This window comes from Neolamprologus brichardi, chromosome 9 (genome assembly GCF_056152115.1).
Source record: "Neolamprologus brichardi isolate AB-2024 chromosome 9, ASM5615211v1, whole genome shotgun sequence".
Classification (NCBI taxonomy): Eukaryota; Metazoa; Chordata; class Actinopteri; order Cichliformes; family Cichlidae; genus Neolamprologus; species Neolamprologus brichardi.
In genome coordinates, this window is record NC_142112.1 from 34,637,780 (window position 1) to 34,654,749 (window position 16,970).

The 16,970-nt window shown below is 41.1% G+C and overlaps 1 protein-coding gene and 1 pseudogene across 2 annotated transcripts in view; both read right to left on the reverse strand.

Annotated features, from left to right (window-relative positions):
* Positions 1-16,970, reverse strand: part of LOC102795253 (gamma-aminobutyric acid receptor subunit rho-3-like) — a 36,461-nt gene that overhangs the window by 5,925 nt on the left and 13,566 nt on the right. For both annotated transcript variants that reach the window (XM_087845672.1, XM_087845673.1), the window contains exons 2-3: positions 15,798-15,910; positions 1,081-1,148 (exon numbers count right to left, since the gene is read on the reverse strand). In XM_087845672.1, the coding sequence (XP_087701798.1) occupies positions 1,081-1,148; positions 15,798-15,910 (181 nt within the window). The remainder of the gene's footprint in view (positions 1-1,080; positions 1,149-15,797; positions 15,911-16,970) is intronic.
* Positions 7,473-8,196, reverse strand: LOC148101539 (uncharacterized; annotated as a pseudogene).

The window sequence follows — 16,970 nt, forward strand, 5'->3', positions numbered from 1 at the left end:
TCAGTAAAACTATAAAGTCATAAAACTATAAAGTCATAAAACTATAAAGTCATAAAACTACAGTTTAAGGAATCTCTTTAGTTCAGTTTATCTACATGATTTTATTTTTACCGAAGGGCAAAATATGACAGCTTTTGGTGTAATTTGTCTTAGGAACATTGTTTTTGGCTCATCAGAATGACTTATACGATCTTATTTAGGTGTGGTCTGACAGCGCTTTTAATACCAAACTCTAAGACGCAATAAATTCTTAATGATTTGCAGCACAATGCACAAAGAGGTTGACACACTGGTTAGATCTATGTGATTCATTTGGCAGATATACATGTATATATATATATTTTTATCCTGGATGGCCCTCCTGATGCAACCCCAGAGGGATCCTGGGAGGAGAGACAAAAGCAGGAAGTGTTTGCCTGTTTAGTAAATGTGTAAATTATTGAGCCACTGTTGGCAGCATAAAGGCCGTTGATCTAAAATACAGTGAAAAGTTCATAATTTAAGCTCTCTTTGTGTGCAAAGCAGTCCAGCAGGTCTGACTGGATTCTTTTTAGGCCATATCTGGGCCACAGGCTATTCAGCATTTGACACAAATGATTTGAGGCCTTTTTAAGAACAGCGCCAGCTATTTGGGCCTGATTCTGCAAACCTCTGTTAAACACCCCAATAGTTTATTTAATCTACTAATCTGTTTATTTATTTTACAGTGTAAAAATTATTGTATTAAGACATTTAACCAACATTTTCAGGAATATATTTAGGCAGCCTCTTTTATGATTATTTGCTTGTGACCTTCCTTCATTCCTGTTAGTCACACTCCCTTTCTGATTACTGGTCCAATTAGTATCTCCTGTGTTCAGTTATCCTCTCACTTCCCGGGCTTCCTTTTTTCTCTATTGGATTTATTTGCTACTTTCCTAAATCAGGTTTAGCTGTTTTTATTCACTTTCCTTCAAAAGCCTACCTTTCATGTATGGATCTTGCTATTTCTTGTCTTTCCTATTTTTGATTTTTGGACTTTTATTGTGACATCTTGCATTTGGGTCCTTTCCTCTGTGACATGCCATTAAAAATCCTCACCATGTTGACCTCTGAGATGCTGTCGATGCTCTCCACCTGCACATCAATGCCTACGGGGATGGGCGCACCTAAAGCAAAGGCATGAAAAGTATTTCATTTTAATGCCATTAACTCATAAATTATTCATCAGTGATAGTAAAGAAACTCAGACAGTCAGAACTGTGCAGCTCAAGCTCTGCACATATTTTATGGGTGTCACAATTCTGTGTGTGAGTGGGGGTGGGGGGTGTGAATGGTGTAAACCGTAAAAAGTTATAAACTTAGATAGACTCGACACATGGGTCATATTTCATGGGTTTCGCAAGTGCGTGTGACAGAATGATTCTAAAGCACCACCCATTTAATTTAAGGTTTTCTGGAGCCTATCCCAGCTGTCACTGGATAAGACACAGCCTGGACCCTCATCATCATCTACTCCAGGGTTAACAACCATCAACAGCCAAACATGTCAGTGAAGCTTCTCAGTCATCCAGTTTTGTTGTAGTCTAAGGAGCTTGGAAAGAAAAGCGTCAGGACTTCTTTAATTTTCTTAAAGATGTTTCACCTCTCATCTGAGAAGCCTCTTCAGTAGTAAGAGCAAATGATGTATAGTCCCAGATTTTTAAGGCTTATGGGAATGTCCCCAAGGGGGTCATGGACCCTCTATCTAATCACAACGTAGTGTGTGTGGTACAGTGTAGTGAGGAATGCTCAGATCTCTACATTGGAGAGACCAAACAGCCACTTCATAAACGCATGGCACAACATAGAAGAGCCACCTGCATGTAAAGGACAAAGGTCACTCTTTTGAGGATGCCAATGTTCACATTTTGGACAGAGAGGACAGATGGTTTGAAAGAGGAGTGAAAGAAGCCATCTATGTCCACTGTGAACGACCATCTTTGAACAGAGGTGGTGGTTTACGACACCAACTCTCTGCCATCTATAATCCAGTTTAGAGTTCCCAGACGCCTTAACGGCCACTCACACCCTGGGCCATCTGACCTCAGGAAATCACATGATAGTGTGGAGCTAGGTTTCACAAAGAGCTGACCCCAATCCTCGGCTGATTGTGACCTACACCTGTTTTCACACCTTGCTCGTGTGATTAGAAAGTGGATCAATAGCGGTCCATGACTGCCTTGGGGGACACTCCCAAAGGGCTTAAAATCTGGGACTCTCCATCATTTGCTCTTAAAACTGAAGAAGCTTCTCGGATGAGAGGTGAAGAGTCTTCAAGAAAATTAAAGAAGTCCAGACGCTTTTCTTTCCAAGCTCCTTACACCATCAACAGTCAAGGTACAACCAGCCTGTTTGCTGCAACAAAGAAGAGAGTCACAAAACCAACTGTATAGGGACAACGAAGTGTTTACCACAATAGTAATAATATGTGTACGCCTGTGTCAGTGATGTAATGTGGTGCATGGATGAGTTGTCGAGTATATGGCATATAATGGTGCATGGACACCAACAGATACCATCTGGCGACATTTAACTAGCCTCGCAAAACACTGGCACTTCCTGCAGTCTCCTGCATCAAAACACAAACACGCACACACACACGCACACACACACACACACACACACACACACACACGCACGTGCGCGCACACACATATCCCACGAAAGGCCTCCGGCTATAACAGAATTTAGGATCTACATCTAAGAGGCATGTCTTTGATCCGTGTGAGGAAGCAAAGGAAGAACGTGCAAACTCCCCACAGAAAGGCTGTGAAAGTCCTGGGTTTGAATCCACACCCAGGACAGTTTTGCTGTGTTTTCAGGCACAAACTTACAAACCCAGGACACAAACTCCACCCACAGATGAATATGAGCTGTGGTTTTGTTGAAGCATGTTCTTGCCAGCAAGTTGTATTTCTATCATTTGTCACAGCACAAATAATCTCATAACTCAAAGGTAGATTGTCAAGTTTAGGACAGACTGAACATTTTTGATAGAAGCCTCAGATTGGAGACATCTAGGTGCGCAGTTGTATCACCACTGGGAGGCAAAAGAAAAACAACATTAGGCAATAAACACAATTTCATGTATTTGAATTTTTTATTGTGCGTTCCATCAATGACACACATATGATTAGTGGTTCCTGAATGCCAGATAGTGCGCACAGGAATTGATAAGGAACTAGTTTGTGCTGCTGTCAGTCAGAATCCAGGGTGTAAAACATCCACATAGATGCAGGAAATGCCTCGACTGCAACACACCTTGCATGCACCAAGGTGCAAGGGCCCTTTAATCGCTGCTTGCAGCTTTAATTGACATTATCAAATTGCAATAAAGACAAATGTAATATAACTGTCAACAAAGAATTCTAAGCAATAAAGTTGGACGAATCCATGCAGTTATTGCAAGGCTGGACCATACTGTCATACAACACCAACACACCAACAGACGATCCCGGAATCTCAGATCTAATTTGTCAACTGAAATTTTTTTTATGAGTTTCTCACTTAGTGAAACACATAATACACACAGTGCAAACAGAAACACAGCTCATAGAAATCCACATGCCTTCACAGTTAAAGGAAAAAAAGAATAGAAAACTATCCTGTGATAACAATAAAAATACTGTTTTTAATGTGGACTCAGTACTGATATGTTTAAGGCACTGAGGCTTTTTTAACAGCACCGGAGGCCTGCCTGAAAAAATATTATTCTATCCCAGTGAGATGGGATAGAATAAAAACCGATAATATTTTTAACAGCATATCAGGATCAGTCGCTTCTCGTTTATTGCTTTAATCCAATCACCTGTCCTGACCTGGAAACCTCATTTTGTGTTGTGACATCCTTTGTCTTTGGCACCAACTCACCTGTGCAGCCATTGACATCTGTCTTCATCTCTCCCACCCCACCCCATCTTCCTCATCAGCAGATTGTTTAACGGCTCCTAAAAAGGCTGAACGCACATAAACAAGCAGAACACACATAGCTGGAGGGCTCTGCGACCAACCAATGATCATAAAAAAACACCACTTAAATTATGGTTACTCGCTCGCTGTTTGCTCCACAAAGCAATCATGACCTGACAAAGTTTAGGAAAGCAGTTTGTCTATCCCATAACAGTGCCTAGTGGCCGTGCTCTCCTTTGGAATTCTATACTGTTAATTTTAGGATATATCCACAGCTGCGACATGCAGACAAAACAGCTCATTCCTGCGCTGACCACAAGCAACAACAATGATTTCACTGCCGTTCTGCTGGAGAAAAATGTTTCCATTCATTTGGAGGTAATGTTAAAAGGTTAACAACACAGAGAATGCACAGAAGGAAAACCAGCTCCGACCACTCTTTCAGCCTGTTAGCGTGTGTTGCCATTCTTAGATGTCTTTATTTAATCCGGGATAAATTTGGATTAAATGGGAATGTCTTAGGACATCTAGGTTACGGTATAGAAAACAGCTGTTTTCAATGCAAAACTGCTCAAAAATATGTTAACTTTCCATTTCTGCTGTTGCACTGTGACTGGAGTGGGTGGAATGTTTGTGTGGGTAGTGTTTTCTTGACATGAATTGTCACAGTCTGGCAGAGGCAGACTGTATGTATTATGAAAAGGACCCAAAATGCGGACACCATGAAACAAAAACTTAAATGTTAACAGAAAGCGAGCCGTTTATTAAGGCTGGTGAAAACATTACAAAACAAAAGGCAGAGAAGAAGCTAAACAAACTGGGAGAGCTAAGATAACATAGAAACCCAAAACATGAACCCTAACACAAAAATACCTGGAGCACAGAACCTGGAAACATGACACAAAGGACAACAGACAACCTGACAATGACACACTGAAAACAGAGGACTTAAATACACAGGAGGTGATTAGGGGAAGTGGGAACACATGGAGGAACAGCTGACTGACATGAGCCTAATGACAGGACAAGGGAAGTGAAACTAAATACAATGAATAAAGAACACACGACTCCTTCAAAATAAAACAGGAAACATGAGACAGACATGATAATACAAACTTGATAACATAAGACACGCAGCATGAAACAAAGGGTGAGGGAAACATAAATACAGGGGAAGAAAACACAAGGAGTCTAATAACCAAATGAACTTCGCTAATCTAATGAACTTAAACATAAACAACATCCAAATAAACTAAAACTTAAAACGCTGGGTCAACAGACCCAGGAACATGACATGAATAAGGCTCCATAATTCATGATTTAAAGGCCTCAGTATGAGTCAAGCTGCATATACAGTAGTAGAGTTTTAAATGAAGAAGACTATCATCCACTTTATTGTTTTAGCAAAGTCCTGCCATACTTACATTCGTATAACTATATATCAGCGACCTTTTATATAGGCTGGAAGCAGAGAGTGGTTAAGAAGGTGGTCTTAAAAATTCCCATCATATTGCAGTTTTGCCTGACATGTTTTCATAGCAATGAAACATATTTAATAGCAGCAAACTTATAACTGCATTGGCTACCTGTGAATCCTCATGTTCACATATGAGGTCAATGAGCATATCCTGGACAATCTTTCTTTCTGACACTTAGAATACAGTTAATGAACTTCAGTGTTTTATTCAGTTTGACCGGAAATGAATGACGGGGTGTAGAGGGGTGTTTATCGAGGTTGGGGCCATTTTCACACAGATATGTGAGATCAGAAGTCTTCAGGTTTTGCTCCCTAGTTGCCAAAAAACCAAAAACAAATGCAGTGTTACAATAATGATGTCACTATTCAGACCTTGAAACTAAGGCCATATTTTTTGGAGATAATTTATCTGAATTTCAGGAGTGAGACCACACCTCCATACAAATGCAATCCAGCTCTCTGTCTGTCTATGACCCCCCCAATGACATTTAAATTAGCTGTGATGGATCAAGGACACCTCTAAAACCTGCAGGACACCGGCCCTCGAGGCCTGGGTTTGGACACCACTGCCTCAAAGGATACTGTGCTGGTGACAAGCCTTGTACCCTAAAACACAGTAAGTTACTTTCTCGGAGTGCAGACTGACAGACCTTGCAGAACAGTTACTGCGAATCAGGCAGAATCTGTGTCACTGCTTCCAAAAATTCCTATTTGAACCAAGAATTTTGAAACTAAAACTGCACCAGGTATCTGTGAGAAACAGCTGTTACATCCTCCCCAAGAAGAGCCAGGCCATGAGGGGGTGGAACAGCAAAAAGCTAAAGTGCTGGCAGGAGGTGACTGTTACTAACAACTCACAAGGTTGGCACACATGTTTCTCTAGGGCGAGCCACCTTTAAACTGCCAGAGCTCTCTCCTCTCCCCCAGCTTTTATACTGAAGGCTGAAGGATCGCTGAGTGCAGCCAGCTGTGCATCACCTTCATAGGAGAACGAGGTCTGAGTCATTCGTTTTTTTAAACTTTACACAACACAATGTTCTTTTTGGACAGTAACCAAAGCTATGTTTTTCCTTTGAGATGGGAAATTTGCTAAATTGAAGCTAACTTTGTAAACCAACGGGTAACATCACAGTGGGAGACATGAGTCATCAGTGTTCAGGAAGAGTTCGTCCGACGATGCTCTTTCGTTGCATTGATCCAGTTTAGATGCAAAATAAACTGCCTTGCTGGAAATCTTTGAAAAGTTGAGTATGCACAAACACAGACACACAAACTCTCTCTTGGACAGTCCCACACACACACACAGTGGTTTGGGTTTTTCTCTGACCCTCGTCTGGTTGTGGTTAACCAGGTTACATGCCTGTTTTCACCATCAAGGACAACATGTTAAAAAAAAAGCTTTAAGTTCAAGTTCAAGTTCAAATTTTATTCGCCACATGCAGTGGCAGGTTGCCCTGCAGTGGAATGAACCCGCCCCCCGACACACACAACACAGACTTCACATGGGGATACAAGTCAGAGAACGGCTGCATTAAAGAAAAAAAACACTGAAATGTACACTACAATGGGAAAGTACAAGAGGAAAAAAAGGGACCTCTACTCATGCTGGGCTCCTATAGGAGGACAGCATGAGAACAGGAAACAAAAAAACTCCTCTGCACAGAGAGCACATAAATGTCCACAGCACAACAATATGGAGCACGTGACAAGCAACAGGGTTGGGTAGGGGGTGAGGAGTAATCCTAAGCAAACACAGCAGCCATCCTGCCACTGCGCTGTCTCTCTAGCGCGGGCCCAGACCTGCCTCGTGTTCCCAGGAGGCAACAAGCATCAAAGGCATTGGAAGGGGAAGGGGAATGAGTGAGTACTTATCAGTGTAAGTGTATGTGTGTGCGTGTCCATAGTTCAGCTAAGACAGTGTCCTTCACCCTGCCAGGCTAATTAAACAGTCTACCAGCCAACCCAGGTGGCCTTGCATGGAGTGGGAAGAACAGTCAACACACAGTCGTTAACAGGGAGTTTTTGTTCGGCTCCAGCCTTGAGCCCACAGCTGGCGCCGTGGTGGTGTCCGCATCATGATGTTGATGTTGTTGATGTTGATTTTTCTTTTATGCGAGCAGCTCAGGAGAATTTCAAAGCTGTTCTTTAACACTCCGACACTGGTCTCTCAATCTCCCGCTGGAGAGCCGCGAGCTTCTCCATGATGTTATCAAACTTGCGCTCCGTGGTGTTGTCATTCTTGTGCTCAGAGAGACGATTCTGAGACCTCACGACTGCAGTGATCTGCTCCACGATGTAATCCAACTCTCGCTCAGAGGTGTTATTTTGAGTGGACTTACCTTGATGTAATCCAATATACGCTCAGAGGTCTTATTCTGAGTATTCACAGCAGCTGTAAGCTTCTCCAAGATCTTAACCATGCTGCACTCAATGAGCCCATTCTGAGAAGTTGCGCCTTGTCCCATCGTTTCAATCCCAGCGGGCAGCCTTGTGGGGGTTTGAACAGCCGGATCCGCTTTCTTAATTCTCCGTAAAGCCAGGGCCAAGCCAGCTCCGATCAGCAAGAACCCTGTTGTCATGGTTCCGAATAGGTAGATATCTTCAGCGTCCTCGATTGACAGTCACGCCAGGCACACGACCCTCCATTTCTTCCACCCATCCATCGTGTATCTGGCAGGGAAAGTCCCTCCAGGACACTCGGGCTCTCACGAGCCCAGACTTCTCGTTGAGAAAAGGGTGTCAATAGCATTCAGCGACCAGTTGATCAAATCCATAATTCTCTTTTAGGTTTTAGAGAACGACAGTGAGAGACTGTTCCAGGGAAAGTAATACACACGAGACAAGACAAGGACACAAGAGGCTAAGCAGGGAAGATAAGGGGAAGGAGGAGAGGAGAAAAGTGCGACTGCCTTCTCCGAGAGCCAAACGAGAAGGCACTTACTGGATAATTGTGTGTTAATTTGGCCCTGATGTTTGCATGGTGGCAGCTAAATGAACACTTTATTTAGTGAAGTTAATCTCACAGCCGGGTCCATAAAGCTCCCGCCACAGACTGGCTTTGTCCCCGTGTGACTCAATAAAACCAGTGGAGACCAAAAATTTAGTGTAGCCCCGACAACGACTGCTGTCAGGAAGAAAAACCTGCAACAGAAGGTCACTCGCTCTCCCTCTCCTGGCTCTTTACTGCTTTCCTTTTCCCACATCACACCCAGCCAGAGTACATATGAGGCAGACGTGCAAAGCGAGGCCACAGCTGATTCTCCACTTTTGTGTTATGCAAAGGAGCTTCAACCCTAATTTATAACCTAAACCCTGTCTTATTGTTTGATATCAGCTCTGAAGAACTATTGTAACAATACTGTATAAAAAGTAAAAAAAATAAAATCTGAACAACATTTTTCTTTAAATAAAGCAACAAATGACACAACAAATGACAGCTAATATACTTTAATATTAGCTATCAGCTAATACCAGCACAAGCTATCACTACAGTTTTTTGTTAAACACCATGTTAAAGAGCTTGGACTCTTGGAATTGCACCTGTATTGTTCTCATCTGATCATTTGTAATTAAAAACATGGTTATGGTTCACCGTGACGTAGAACAGACTCACACCTTTGAACAATTTCCTCAATGCTGTTTATGAGGAAATGTATCATCTGAACCTCTGAGCGCCAGAATGTTAAAACTGCACACCAAGGTCAAGTTCTGGCTTATTTGAGCTGCCGACAAGCATTTTAATGTGCTCATTAAGCAGTAAAGTGCTACCCTTGATGCGAAAGGTACTTGACTATGTTGTATGCTGAGCACATTAGGCTTTTTCAGCTGGGTAAAGTATGCATATTTGGATAGGTTCTGGTCAGCTGTGTGCAAATGGTTTCACTGTTTGTCTTGACTGCTGTCCCTTAATGAGACTTTGTTGCTGCAAGACTGCCATACTGCTCATTTGTTCACCTGTTTGTGACATGAGTCTAAACTGCAGTTTTTAGCACTTTGGCACTGACTTTTCTGGAAGCTGCTGCTGGTCATTACCTTGTGATTACATGTAAATTATCAGCTAAGGTCACAGACCTGATACCTTTACACAGAGACGCAGGGAAAAATGGGAAGACAACACAGGATGCGAGGAAATGACGCAGGGAACTAACACAGACGTACCAGCAACGAGCACAAGATGACACACAGTGTAAATACACAGGGGGAGCGAGGGAACGAGGAACAGGTGGCAACACAGCTGAGACTGATTAGGGAAGACGAGACAAGGAAGCACACTCACATGAGACACGGGCCTTCACAATAAAACAGGAAATGCACAGAGACATGGTACAGACACTAAACAGAGGGAGCACAGAACCCAACTCAAAGAACTAAAAAGTCTAAACCACAGTACACAACATGAGCAAACTAGAACACAAGATTATAATAATAAAAAACACAAAGCGCTGGATCAAAAGATCATGCAGGATTGCTGTCACAAAGCCTCTCTGACCTGCATAACATATTTTTTGTTTCTTTTTCTTATCAGCTCACGTGATTAGCTCTGCTACAAGGAAAGAGGGAGAAAACATCTTCTTAAGTCCCTGTTGGGCCTGTTTTAGCAACACTGAGACTCTGTGATTCTATCAGTGCTTTGGTGGTTTTAGGTGACATCAGCCTGAACAATCAGCAAACGTCTCTTGTGAGCTCTTCTGCTTCTTTACCTCTCCTTTAAAACCAGAATATTTCCACATGCGACCTTTAATGGCAGCAAACTTCCACCTCACTTCTGCTCTCTCCTTTCATTGTCCTGCTGGCCGCTAAATCTCACTCTGGACTTTTACTCGAGTAGTGTTATGATATTCTCGGTTAGTGATTTGCTCCAGATTTAGCTTAACATGAAACCTTGCCTGGTGCAGCTTTAACGGCCAGCTTTTTGTCCCATAATGTTTGTGTGTTCAGCGTTTCAGAACGAGTCGCCTTAATCCCCGAACACAACGCTGCAGATGGATCAATCCATGCAGTCATAAGCGGCATAATGCAGCTTTAAGGTGGCAGGATGTTTCTCTGGAGCCTCATCGCCGCATGTGTGTTCTCATTTGACTTTCCATCGGCACCAATCATACGAGGGGGAAGATGAGAGGTGGACTGGGATTAAGAGGTGAATCTCTAGGCAGCTTTCAGACAACATGTGCGTCAGACTACAGAATCCATACTGCCGAAGCCTAACCATGTGTAATGCTGCATCTTTGTCTGAAACACTTTTTTGCAGAATTTACAGCAAAAGGCTTTGAAAACAGGTTTTCTGTCTCTATGCACATTCTCAGTGTATGTGCCCTAAATCACAGCTGACTTTTAGGGAAACCTCGCTGTACAGTTAGGGTGCATTTTCCCTCTGAATTCCTTGTCTCCCCTCAAATATGTTGTCAGGTGATGGCCACAATTTGACTTTTTGTTGTTGTTGTGCAAATACCGAGATAATCAGAGCTTTGTAAGGAGGATTAAGGATAGATATTCTCCTGAGGCAGAAGCAAAAGAGGCAGCAGAAAATGTGAAACAGTAGAGTTAAAGGTTTCATTACATTTACAGCAGAAAAATAAAGCCGGTCTGAATAATTTATCAGATTCTGGATCGCAACAGAGGCAGACAATGATTGAATTAGATTTAAATGAAAACTAAAGAAAATATGAACTATAAACTTACAAAAGTCCTGCTGTGGTCCTGTACAGTGTGACCATATACGTTTTTGAGATTACCGATTACTGTCTTAATGAACAACAGCACAACAATACAATGTGGCTGTGATACAAGGACATTTAATATGACTAACCTGCTGTATCCCATTTCAGCTCATATCATCATTAAGTACTGGAGTCTAAGGAGCTTGGAAAGAAAAACATCTGGACTTCTTTAAGTTGCTTGAAGATGTTTCACCTCTCATCCGAGAAGCTTCTTCAGTGAACTGAAGAAGCTGAGAGGTGAAACATCTTCAAGCAACTTAAAGAAGTCCAGATGTTTTTCTTTCCAAGCTCCTTAGACTACAATGACCTGGATGACTGAGAACCTTCACAGACATTAAGTATTGGAACATTTACTTCCACGCCGTAGAAGTACAAAACAAGTAGAAAACCATTTAAATGAGCTTTCATAATCCATCATTTCAGCAGCAGCCACACTTTGTTTGAGAAATCATCAAATATTTTGGGTACACCTGCAATCAAAACCTTTTCTTTTGTTTTATGCTCCGAGGTGAGGTTATGATGGCAGCAATGAATCTGCCAATAAAATGTCAGGTTTGTACCTGACGCTGCAGCCGAATGAGCGCACAGAGCGGGAAGATGCAGCCAAAGTATAGCACCACTCGACTGGATACCAGCATAATTCGAGCCCTGATAGTAAATCGCAAGCATCTGGCAACATGACGTGTTATTTGGAACACATGTGTGAAGTTTATGGGGACAAGTTTAAGTTTATAGACATCCTTTAAAGGTTGACCTTGATTTAGAAACAGTAAAAGTTCTAAACATGAGAAAGAGGTATCGAGAAATGTCATAAGGAGTATTTCTGGAGTTTGGAGGGGATGGTTTTGGCTCTTCAGCTTCCCAAGACACACACACACACACACACACACAGAAGCTATAGGCTTATCTGAGGGAGAAAAATGCTGATATTTCCCTCGGTATAAAATTATAGTCCGTGGAAATGCCGCAGCGTCATGGGGCAGACAGTGGTGCTTTTGGTGTTCCCACCCTGAATGGCAGACAGGACCACAAAGACGCCGGCAGACCAGGCTTATAGAGGAACATACAAAAGCAGCAAGCAGGCTGTGTGTGTGTGAAAGTGTGTGCTAGAAACACGGTTCATTTTGTAGATTTATGGTTACATTTACTTTTTGTTGTTTTAAAAGTCCTGAATTGAGAAAATAACTTCACAAAAACTGTGATTATCTATGAAATAAACCCACAGGAAATATTTAAAGTAAAAGCTTCACAGTGAAGATGAGTAAAGTTTAGAGCAAGAATAAAAAGAACAAAATGATCAGTGGAAGAATTAAAGGAAGAGACTGTCACCAGCAGAAAAATGCCTGCATTGTCCTTAAAACGTCAAAAAGAGCTGTGTTTAGATTTTCACTCTGCGCAGCCTTTTGTGGTCGTGCAAATAATGACGTTAAAAACCTCTAACAAACCTTTCAGGATCGGGTGGAGACCGCAGTTTGAACCTTGGCTTCAAACAGCTGTCAACAGCGGCTTCTTTTAATTCTGCCTTTAGTCTGAAGACAAGTTCAGACAACGACTGGCACGGTGTGAAAGCCAGCGCTAATAAATCAACTAAAGCTTTTGTTCCACACAGAGAGTTTATCTAAATGATGAGAAATCACCATCCTGACAAAACACATGCAAACATCTGCCATCCATAGCAGAGGGCTTTGTTCGATCTTAGTATTTATGTGTTAAAAATGTCAACCAGCCAGAAGTCAAGTCATGGAAAAACGCATTTCCCACTGCTGCTGACTAAAGATAGAAAAGTCACCACTGACACTATGGCTACGTTCACACTGCAGGTCTTAATGCTCAATTCCGATTTTTCGATCAAATCCGATTTTTTTGTCTGCTCGTTCACACTACAAATAAAATGCGACAGCAAACGCGCTCTAGTGTGAACGCTCAAAGCGGCCCGCATGCGCAAAAGAAGGTGTCACACACAACGCGCTCTGTTTAGACCCAGAGTAAACAGTATTGTTTGACTGATGGCCCTTAATATAAAGACTTCGGACTTTACGTTTCCCAATTTTTGCTTTAAGTTATTTTGTTATTTACATAATAATGTAAATAACCTAATAATGATCCTTGTTGCTGTTTTAGAGGAGCGCTGCTTCAAAGGATAGTTGCAGATTTCTGTCAGAATCTGTCAGATTATACAGTACAAATAAAATGTTCACGTTTCTCCAACGTTGTCTTCCCAACAGTTTCACTGACATCTACACTGGATGGCCAGGAAGCGTTCACGAAGTCTTCGCGGGCGCTTCTCCGGCGCTGATAATTGCCGTTTGTCTTGTGTCAGTGGCGTAAAAGACGGATTTAATGCGACATGACCGTTCACACAGCAGTCGCTTTCTGAAACATTGGATATGTATCGGATTCAGTACCACATACGAAAGTGACCCAGATCAGATTTGAAAATATCGGATTTGTGCCGTTCACACTGTCACACCATGATCGGATATGGGTCGCAGAGGGTCAAAAAAATCGGATTTGATGCACTTTCGCCTGCAGTGTGAATGTAGCCAATGATGCTCATGACTTTTTAAAGAAAATACTTTTTTTTGTCTAAAAATAAAATGTTTCCATGTTGGATGTGTTACATCAGAAGGTGGCAGTAACGATATTATTCTTGATTTTATTTTCGTGGCCTCAAAGATTATTTTTTTGTTCATATACACAAAATTAATGCTGTCCTCTTTTCTTCTTCTTTTGGCTGCTCATTTAGGGGTCGCTACAGGGCCCCCGTGTCTCGATCTCACCCTGTCGCCGGCATCTTCCTCTGCCACAGCAGTCCTCTGCATGTCCTCCCTCACTGCATCCATGAACCTTCTCTGTGTCAGTAAACTGTCTTTCCCCAGTTGTTGTTAAACAAGGCCTTGATCAATCCAATATGGAAATCTCATTCTTGATGATCAGCATATTCAGTTTCACAAAGATGTTCCAGCAAAATCGCTTCCTGATGCGTTTCTGCCTCCACATTAATCTTGCTCACGACCAGCTCTAAGCTCACATGCTTGGCTTCATCATAAACGGAGTTTGTTTATATGGTTTGGATTAAATCAAACCAGTGGGCACTTGGAAACAGTCCTTGCTGTATATGGCAAGGATACAGTGCAGACACGGCTCATTAACTGATCTTTAACTGATCAAACACATCCACAAATGTGCAATAACACTAATGTGCAATAATCTTTTCTGGCATCGTTGTATTTTTTACTCAGTTGTATATAGCATTTGTATTCTATTTTTTTCTTATTGTATATTTTATTCTATTTTATTCTACTGTATATAGTATTTTATTTATTCTATTCTGTACAGTTGTGTACTGTATTTATTCTTATTGTATTCTAATTTTTGCTTCATAACTTTTGCACTGTCCACTTCCTGCTGTGACAAAACAAATTTCCCACGTGTGGGACTAATAAAGGTTATCTTATCTTATCTTAATGCTGAGTAACTAACTAATAAAATCCAAATCTGAGGCACAGACATCCTGGAGGGTCTCTATTAGTAAAATAACCTTATAACAAACTATAATATTTATCAAGTTAAAAAAAAAAGACTAAAAAGAAAAAAAAATTCAAAGCCCAATCCACACTTTAAACCTAAATGTAATTTAAGCACACGAGTCATTAAAATACTCACCTGCTGCACAATGTCACAAAGGGAGAAGCTGTCACCAAAGATCAAAACCTTTCTTGTAGCAGGCTGTAAACATGTTTATTTCTCCTCTGATGTTGGACATTTTAATATGGGAGTCGATGGGCACTGACTCGCTTTTGGCAGCAGCCTTAAGTGGACATTCAAGGAAGTGCAGTTTTTTAAGTGTCTATTTTAAAAAGGTTTTTAAAAGATGACGACGAAATAAAAAAGTGCACCTTCAGTAAATTCTCTCAAATCTAAATTTGACAAAATCCTAAAAAGTCAACAATGAAAATCACAGAACTCGAGCTGAACATCAAATCTGGTTTTGCATAATAACCATCAGTACATTGATCCCTTAATGCAAACACACAGACGCACTAATATACACACAATACAGATCACATGGAGCGTTCCAAGTTCATACATTAATATTTGAATCCATATCATGGATGATATGGATGAACCATCATCACATGACATCACAAGAACCATCTGTGTGGATAAATGCATTGTCGTGTGTTTGATAGCGATGATTTTCATTGCAGACGTCACTTTGTTGCCCACCCCTCCATCTGCTCCAGACCTGGAATATAATCCAGATTAATGCATTCGAACCCCCGCGACTCGCACATCTACACACACTCATTATGTTCTGGAAACACACACAGACACATGCACAGTTGCTTCTGAGAGAGCACATTGAGTCCTACTGTATTTCCAATGCTCTCACACACACAGACACACACGGATGCTGGTGTTGCTGCACAATGGTGATATCTGGGTCAGTGCTGGGTAATATTTTGGTTTTTATCACATCCGTTGTTTGTGTGACCCAATAGCCATCATCACATCAAACCACAGCGAGCGAGGGGTGATTCTTCTCTGTTAGGCGATGTGTGAGGGAACGGATTAAATCATCAGGGATCAGAGATGAAATGAGGACTGCCTTTGTCTCTTTGGCTATGTGTGTGTGTGTGTGTGTGTGTGTGTGTGTGTGAGCGCTTGACCTCCAAAGCCTGGTCTCATGGCGAAGTCGTGCTCTTCAATCCTGAGCAGTTGTTCACTTTTTATTAGTAAAGTTTTGGTGCTGTCCTGCCTCTTCAGCTTGTAGTCAATACGTCTGCAGAAAGAACACACACAGAGACGTAAACACACACACACATAGACACACATCATGTTGAGTGATTAGTTATGAATTAATTGCACATTTTGATTAGAAAAAAAATGCAATTTGTAGTTTTCTTCCTACTCTTTGTTCTTCCCATCATGCAGTTCTCTCTAGCCCTGCTAAAACCAAAACCTTCAAAGGCATGTCCGGGCTTCATGAAAAAATAACACACGTGCACACATACACACACATATTCGCACACATTCCCCATCTAACTAAAACACAAAGCATTTTATTATGTCCCAAAACAACCTCGATGCAACTGCAGGCCTGATAAACACAGCTGCTGAGAGTCAACAGTCAAACACAGATAATGAGCATTTTCAGCTGCATGGACCATTAGAGGTGGCTTCTTGGCCTTCACGGAGAAGTCAGGACTAATCCTCCAAACAATTGTAACACACATTATAATATAAAAGGCTTAAAATGTTTACAGTACATGGCAAAAACAACAGGGTTCAGTAGAGTAGAGTATCCAAAGTGAGGTCTATCATTTCAATTGTGTTTTTATTGTTTAAAAGTCTTTTTATTATTAGTTTCAGTGTTATTTGAATTTATTTGTTATTATTATAATATTAGAATCAGATTCAGAAAGACTATTTATCCCCAAGGGGCAATTAACATAAAACAGAGCAGCATAACGTTGAAGATAAGGACAATAAGAACAGGCAATAAGAGTGAGATGATAAATACACAGAATATACAGTTTTAAAATTACACAGTTTTAAAATTAAAGTGACTGAAAGGTGAATAAAGTGTTGGTAGTATAAAAAGAGGGTAGAGTAGTTTATAATTTAAACTACAACATACTAATAAACTACATAATATGAATAGCATTATGGTAGAAAGAAAATACATAAAATAATATAAAAAATTGAAGACACTCACAGTTTGTTTTGTCTGGACACACCTTAGGCTACTTTCAAATCACCATTTAAGCCATCAAGCATGGATCAAGACTGTGATAATCAAATTAAAATTTACAATAAAAACCTATTGTTTTGTTTATCAT